Source organism: Talpa europaea (genome assembly GCF_964194135.1).
Source record: "Talpa europaea genome assembly, chromosome: 11".
NCBI classification, from domain to species: Eukaryota; Metazoa; Chordata; class Mammalia; order Eulipotyphla; family Talpidae; genus Talpa; species Talpa europaea.
In genome coordinates this window covers 69,250,346-69,258,325 of record NC_140078.1, presented here as the reverse complement: position 1 = coordinate 69,258,325, position 7,980 = coordinate 69,250,346, and the positions used below count along the sequence as shown (strand labels likewise).

At 51.2% G+C, this 7,980-nt stretch overlaps 1 protein-coding gene across 1 annotated transcript; it reads left to right on the top strand.

The window, feature by feature from the left end:
- Positions 1-5,600: 5,600 nt before the first annotated feature.
- On the top strand, positions 5,601-6,707 carry GPR62 (G protein-coupled receptor 62; the record flags this gene model as incomplete). Its single annotated transcript, XM_084247684.1, has 1 exon — positions 5,601-6,707. The coding sequence occupies exon 1, from the start codon at positions 5,616-5,618 to the stop codon at positions 6,705-6,707; it is 1,092 nt and encodes a 363-aa protein (XP_084103810.1). The 5' UTR covers positions 5,601-5,615.
- Positions 6,708-7,980: the final 1,273 nt, after the last annotated feature.

Genomic DNA, 7,980 nt, shown 5'->3' with positions numbered 1-7,980 from the left:
GCCCCCAGGGCCCTGCTGGGAACTAGACCATCACCTCCAATCTTCCTGCTCACCTCTGACGTCCCCGTATACCCCTTCTAGCTTCCAAATCTCCCTTCTGTGTCCCAGACAGTGATCCCCCAATCCTTGTTAGCCTTGGTATGGCTGTGCCCCCCAGGGTCTCACCTCCTTAGATGATGGGCATGCTAGGCTGGCATTATTACTGGGAAATGGAGAAGCAGCCTATTAAAGGCTGTGTGGTTAGAGGGGCACAGGCTAAAAGTGGGCCAGATTCTACATCCACCCAGGCTGTACCCTGGCCCAAACTGTCCACCTGAGAGGTATGATCACCAAGGTAAGCTGAACTTTAAGCATCACAAGCAAGTTCATTAAAGATGTAAATTCACTCCCTCACCCACCCATCCCTGCCCCAGCTTCTCCTTGACTGCACTGCAGCTGCACCAGACCTGGACCTCCTTTCTCCATAGCAACTCATCACGACACTCCAGCCCCACACCAGGGAGCATGCACTCACAAGGGTTGATATGGGACAGACACATGCACACACACACACACACACACACACTCCTGCCCTGATCAACCTTACATCCATCACTGCAACAACAAACGTCTTTTGATAATTGAGTCTTCAAAGAGGACCCTGACCCCAAATTAGCCACTTGGCAAACCCCCTGGTGAGTCTGTCCTTTAGGCCCGGTACTGCCAGGTAAATCAAAGTTTTCATATCTCAGCATCCTCATGTGACTTATGTCTGAATATTATAAATGAGTTGAACATACATCAGAGGGGCACAGCTCTGCAGTCATTAAAGGAATGCCCGCTGTCACCCCAGATAACCCCTGTCTACAAACGAAAGATGGAGATGCCGGAGAGCAGGTCAGGATCCAGCCCGCGATCAGACTGCTTTGGGCTGTCATGTCTCTGCAGTCGCCTTTAACCCGACACCGTTGCTCAGCCTTTTTTTCCCTTCATGATTGGCATTCCTGGCACTCCTGAAGAATATACGACAATTGTCTTATAGAATCTCTTTCAATTTGGCTTTGTCCAAGTTTTGGCAAGATTAGATTCAAGTATTGCCTTTTATGCAGGAACATTATATAAATGAGGTGTTCTCAGTACATGTAGCAGAAAGGACATGTCTCATACTTGGTCATATTAACTTTGATTGCTTAATTCCGGTGGCGTCTACCAGGTTTCTCCACTGAGGAGGTACCATTTCTCCTGTTTGTAAATTTCCCAGGAATCTTTGGGAAAATATTTTGCAATTTAAATGCCCCTTTCCTCATTAACCTTCACCCACTGACTTATAATATCCATTGATGATTTTTACCTGAAAGGGATGATCTGAATCGATTTTTGCTAAGGTGGTTGCAAATGGTAGTTATTTGATTTCATCATTTCTTTCATATTCATTAAATAATATTCCCCTTTCTTTATTATCACTATGTATTTCTGGATTCTTATTTTATGCAATGCACTATATAGTCCATTCTATATATTATTCTCATTACTTATTTTGACCTCCAGATTATCCCATATTGACCAATAAAGGTCCTTGAAGCTGATTTCTGTGTCTCCATCATTTCTTGAGCTCATTAAATGCCTTACTTTCTGGCCTCACAAAATGTCCCAGGTTCCTCTTGCACAAACTTGGAATTAGACATTTTTCCAAGGAGCCTTGGTTCCCTCGAGCAGGAAATGGTAATTTAGAATTCAAGCTCTGGCTAATGGCTGTGCTTCTTGGCACTGGGGCCTTTACGTCCTTGTAGCAAGAGTGCTAGGAAAGAGTACCCATAAATAAACAAAAACATATCTGTCTGTCTGTATTTCTCCAATTCCAATGAAACACTACAGGCTTCTTCCACTCTTCTCAAATTCCACATTTATACCTTCCTGCTCTAATGGTAAGAACCTTGGTTGCTACCAGTCCCCCACACACACAACAATTTTTTTCTCAGTCCCACATAAAAAGGCATTTAGAAACTGCTATACTATTCATGCCATTGTGAAAAATAAACTTTCTAAGCAGAGCTCGAATTTTAGTGACTCTTATTCAAGATTATCTTTCTGTCTTTAGACTAAAGGTCGATGATCAACATGTTAGTTGGATTAGTTATTTATACCCCTTTAATGTAGTTATGCTATTAACTTGAAATATAGGTAGGTTCATTTGTTTCTATTTATATTCACTTTTAGGGGCTTTTCCCCATCTTCACTGACCTATTTTTCTTTCAATGTGCAGAACATTAACATAGTCCAAAAGGCCTAATCTATACAAAAATGCATGCTCAGAATTGTCCATCTCCTAGCTCGTCACTCCATTCCCACTTACCTGCTGCACGAAGCCAATGCCATTAGTTTCTGGTTAATCCTGCATTTCGTTTTGCCAATTAAACAACAGATAAACTACAGAGTGCTTTAATTTTTAATTTATTTGAGTAATTTTTAAGGGAACATGTACTCTCCAACCCACCACAATCCCCATCTGTCCCTGTTACCTTCTCCAGCCCACCTTTCTCATTTGCTGCTCCCATCTGGCCCTGCTAAGTCACCTCCAGACCCTGATAGCTCAAGGGCTGCCTCAGGCCTACAGATCTAATTGGGCAGGGAAGAGAGAAAGGAGGTGTTGGCCTTTCCCTTCCTGGAACGAATTTCACCTCCCAGAAGCAAATCCATGTTCAAGTTGTGGCCAAGTATAGGAAGTAGTGTCCATGTGCACAGAGCCTAAGAAACAAAGTATAGCTCAGCTTGTGATCTGGGACATATTCCTTCCCTCTCTGGATGCCAGTTTTCTCATCTGAATTATGGAAAATTATATTGAGGCCCTCTGAATTCCAGCAAGAAACAAGTTGAACTTGGAGTTCCAGGTTGTCTCCACCACCTACTCTGTGTTGATGCTAACTATACCTGTGATGGGCCCTAGGGGCACTGGTATGAGCAAGACACAGGCCAAGTCCCTGCTGTGATGGAGCTTACTGCGCAGTGAAACAGGCTCTGAACAAAGACAGGTACATAGATATGGAATAGCACATCAGGCAGGAGAAGAGCCAAAAATAAGAATAAAGCAGAGTGAAAGGATTAGTGATGGGAAGGTAGAACGATTTTACAAAAGATAGTCACTGAAGGCCTCTCTCAAGCAGCATCCTGAACTGGTGAGGGGGCAAGCTGTGGGAAGGGTGTTTTGACAGAGGAAACTGCAAGTGCAAAGGTCCTGAGGTGGACAGTTTGACATGTAGAAGGATCAGCAAGATGATTGCTTTGGCTGGAAGCTTGGTAGGCAAGGTGGAAGGTGAGGTCGGTGAGGTGGGAAGAGGGCCAATCAGCAAAGAGGAAGGCCAATCTGAGCAACAGATATTCTATTCTTTTTTTTTTTTTTTTAAATAGAGGCATGTTTTATTTATTTATTTGTTTGTTTGTTTTGTTTATACATGCACTGGGTACAGTCAGAAGCGCGGGAGGGTGAGAGAATCCACCAGAGCCAGAGCTGGGAGCAGAGCAGGCAGAAGGACTGAGGTACACTGCTGAGGGGAGCAGCGGGCGGCAGGAGAGGTCTGCACGCCATGTGGGACCCTCCTCCGGTGGCCGGGGAGCAGCTGGGGATCGAACCGGCGCCGCAGAGGCCGTGGGCAGCTTCGCAACCCAGCGCTCAACCGCTGCGCCACCTGGGAGGCCCAACAGATATTCTATTCTGATGGAATATTCTACTCTGAGAAATTTCTCAGAGAAATTCTGCTCTAAGGGATGAGAATAGTGTCAGGATCTGATCTGTCTTCAGGTGCTATGTAGAAAATGGATTCTAGGATGCGTCAGTCAAGATGCTGTCAGCAAAACTGAAATCACTGTAGGTTTTCTGAGCAAGAGGAATTTGATACAGGGAAGGAATTGAACTACTAAAGGGGATGATGAGACATTCCAAAGATTAGCAACTAAGCTTAGGCTGGGGGACTGGTGGAAGAAAATTGTTATTCTAAGGCTCAGCAGGGCAGCCTGCCTGGAGGGAATCAGGGTCATGGAGAGAGAGGCTGTCTTCTATGGAGGTAGACCCAGAGCCCAGAGCTGAGCATGAGAAGGAGAGTATCCCTATTTTCTCCCTTCACCCTCCAGTCCTGCTGGTTACTCCCATTGATTGAATATATCCAAAATTTGATTGGCAAAGGAAGCTAAAGGGCAGAGCAGCACTGTGGAAAATGGGGGAATGGATCTGAAGCAAATGACTAGCATGAGTTGCAGAGGCAGAGGCCAGGAGATCCGTTAGGAGGACACTGAAACAGTCCAGGTGAGAGATGTGGCTGGGACCAGTGCAGTGGTGGTGGGAGAAATGACTGCATTCAGGTATGTTAATGAAGTTTAGAGGCAGCAATGAGAACTTCAGAGATGGAGTTTACTCTAAGGTGGACTGTGAGGAGCAGGTTGGCTGTTTTGAACAGGAAGTTTGAGATGCCCAGCAGTCAGCATTCTGATGGAGATATTGAAGAGGAAGCTGGACACTCAAATCACAGGTTCAGGGAAGAGGAAGGAGCTTCAGATACAAATGCAAGCCATCAATGTATCGATGGGGTCTTGCCGTGGGTGTGGGTGACTTCACTTGGGGGACATATCCCACTGGAGTCACAGGACTTTCCCTGAGCTGACCATCTGGGTAGGGAGGGGGGTGAGGTTAGGGGTGCCTGGCTGGCTAGGACTGGGACTCCTGCCTAATCAAAGGGACGGTATCTTATTTCTGAGATCTGTAATCCAATTGGGAGTTGGGGAGGGGTGATTTCTTAAAATAAAGTCAGGGTGTTCGTAGTAAACAAGCCTTAGGACTTGTTTGAGCAGCAAAAGCAAACAAAACCAGCAATTGTTCCCTATGGACGCCTTTCATTTATTCCACATGCTATCATGAAGCACCTATTCTGTGCCAAGCTAATAAATACTAGCTGAGTGCCTACTATGTGCCAAGTCCTGTGATTTTTCTCTCATTTTACCTAGCCTCCTCTCTTTTTGAAAGAGCTAGCCCTCCTGGGGGCCAGAGGGTATCTAGGGGTCTCCTTGCTCTAGCTCTCTCTTGTCTCACTGGCACCTCAGTACAAGGGCTGTATGATCTGATCACTCCCCCTGATGGGGATGGGAGGGGAGGACTGATGGGGAGCTACCTCGGGACAGCAGAACAGGGTCTGGTTGACTCCAAAGTCCACACTAACATCCTAAGCCTAGACTCCAGCCTGTGCCTATTCTGCCCCTCGCAGGCACCCCCAGGCACTTTCACAGCAGGGCCTGCAGCCTTCAGCTGGCAGCTGCTAGGACCCAGGGGGCTGGTGTGGTGCCAGGCCCTGCCCCTCCCTTACCAGCTCTGTGTGTCTCCAAAGGCACATCAGAGTGACAGCCAGTACCATCTCCAGCTGGGGCTGAGTAGCTGGGGCAGAGGAGAAAGCCGGCAGGCCCGGTCTTGCACCCCTGATGGGACCAGCCAAGCCCCCCAGAGGATGGCAGCCTGGGCAAGGGAGCCAGTACCTGGGCAGCCTATGAGGTGAGATGCCAGAGGAGCATGGGCCTGGTGATGGGGGGAGGGAGGGGAAGGGAACATTCCTTTTTGCTCTCTGCATCCTAGCGCAGGGTGAAGCCTGAGCACTTGAATGGCCAACACCACAGGGCTGAATGCCACAGAGGTAGCAGGCTCGATGGCCTTGGTCCTGGCGGCAGTCGTGGAGGCGGCAGCACTGCTGGGCAACGGTGCACTGCTGGTCGTGGTGCTGCGCACGCCAGGACTGCGCGATGCGCTCTACCTGATGCACCTGTGCATCGTGGACCTGCTGGCAGCGGCCTCCATTATGCCACTAGGCCTGCTGACCGCGCAGCCACCAGGGCTGGGTCGCATGCACCTGGGCCCCGCACCCTGCCGTGTGGCGCGTTTCCTCTCCGCTGTGCTACTGCCCGCCTGCACTCTTGGCGTGGCAGCGCTCGGCCTAGCACGCTACCGCCTCATAGTGCAACCGCTGCGGCCAAGCGCTTGGCCTCCGCCTACTCTGGTGCTCACCACCCTGTGGGCTGTGGCCGGGCTGCTGGGCGCACTCTCCTTGCTCGGGCCACCTTCTGCACCGCCCCCTGCCCCAGGTCGCTGCTCGGTGCTAGCAGGGGGCCTTGGCCCTTTCCGGCCAATCTGGGCTCTGGTGGCCTTCGCGCTGCCCACCTTCCTGCTGCTTGGGGCCTATAGCGGCATTTTCCTTGTGGCGCGCCGCGCTGCCCTGCGGCCCCCACTGCCAGCGCGCGGGCCGCGTCCACGCTCCGACTCTCTGGATAGCCACCTCTCCATTTTGCCACCCCTCCAGCCTCGCCTGCCGGGGGGCAAAGCAGCCCTAGCCCCATCGCTGGCCGTAGGCCAATTTGCAGCCTGCTGGCTTCCTTATGGCTGTGCATGTCTAGCACCTGCTGCGCAGGCCGCAAGAGTGGAGACTGCAGTCACCTGGGTAGCCTACTCGGCCTTCGCAGTTCACCCCTTCCTGTATGGCCTACTGCAGCGCCCGGTTCGCCGGACCCTGGGCCGCCTGGCTCGCCAAGTCCTGCCGAGGCCACCATGGGCCTGCACTCCGAGGACCTGGCATCCACGGGCACTCTTGCGGCACCTCCAGGGACCTTCAGACGGCCCTGCCCTAGGTCATTCTGAGGCACCAGAACAAGACTCGGATTTGACAAGAGGGGAGAGTCTGCACATACCAGAAGCTACATGAGAGCTCTCTCTCCCAAGCTGAGCCCAGGACTGGAGAACCGAGGGTGGTATCAGAGGGACCCATCCAGCCTCCTGCACAGGTTGTAGCAGGGGTCCTGCCTAGATTTCTGGCTCCAAATGGGAGAAAGTGTACCTGGGCCTGGTGAGGAATCCTAGGTTCTGGACCCCACTCTACATGGCCTTGCGCACAAAACTACCTGTTCATGGGCCTGTTTTCCCTTCCCTACTCTGGACCATGACTAAAGGCTCCTCCAGCTAGCTGTTTTGGGTGGTCCCCAGGCCAAAGAAGCAGTAGAGGTACCAGGGACACAGATAAGAGGGCCCTAGCATTTACAGCCAAAGGGGTGGGCCAAGCAGGGCAGGGTCTGCATTACAGCCACAGCAGGAGGAGCCAATAGGGAGCCTGCCCTGACCTCTGCACTGAGGAGAAACTGGACAAAGCTACTGTACTCCTCCATCACCTTCTAAAATGCCTGGAAAACAGCTGGATCAGATTGGTGCCAGAGGCAGGAGGCTGGATAACATGATCCTCAAAGGGCCATGAAGTCCCAGACTGGCATATACAAGGGACCAGGGTCCAACTGGGACTGATGGATTCACCAATTGGGGGTCCTCTGGGACCTCAGCTGCACCCATTTTCAGGGGTTTGCCCTCCCAATACCCACAGTGTTTCACAGCTTCCTGGTCTCTGAGAATATTTATTCAAAAACAGGAATTGAAAAAAACTGTACAGAGTGTCTGCTGCTGAGAGCTCGGCCCCTGCCCCATGCCACTCCCCCAGCTACCTGGCAGTGCTCCCTCTCTGGGTCGCATTCTGCCAAGCCCAACCAGTCCATTCCAGTTAAAAGGGTTTCAGTGGAAGCAGCAGGAATCTGCAGGGAGGTGGGGAGAAGCATGGCCCCCAGCTGGCCCCCAGCTCTCCTCCCTGATCCCCACAGGGGGGTAGTAGGCTGGGAAGCCCTAAGGGGTGGGGAGTGCATGAATGACTCCCCAAAGTAGGGGCACTAAGGATGCTCCCTGCATTCAAGAACAGAACTAAGGGGTGGAACCCTTACCCTGGGGCCAAGGCTCCCAGAACACTAGGCCAGAAACTCCCCCAATTCTGAGAGAAGAAACTCCCACATACTGGGACAGGGGCAGGGAGGTGCATCCATGCGTCTGGGCATTAGCGGCATTTGGGACCCCAGGGTGGAGTTTCCTTGGGCAGATAGAGTGTGGAGACAGCCCCCGGCCGGTGGTCCTGCCCACCCCCCAAGCCTGTGCCTCAGTTGGCC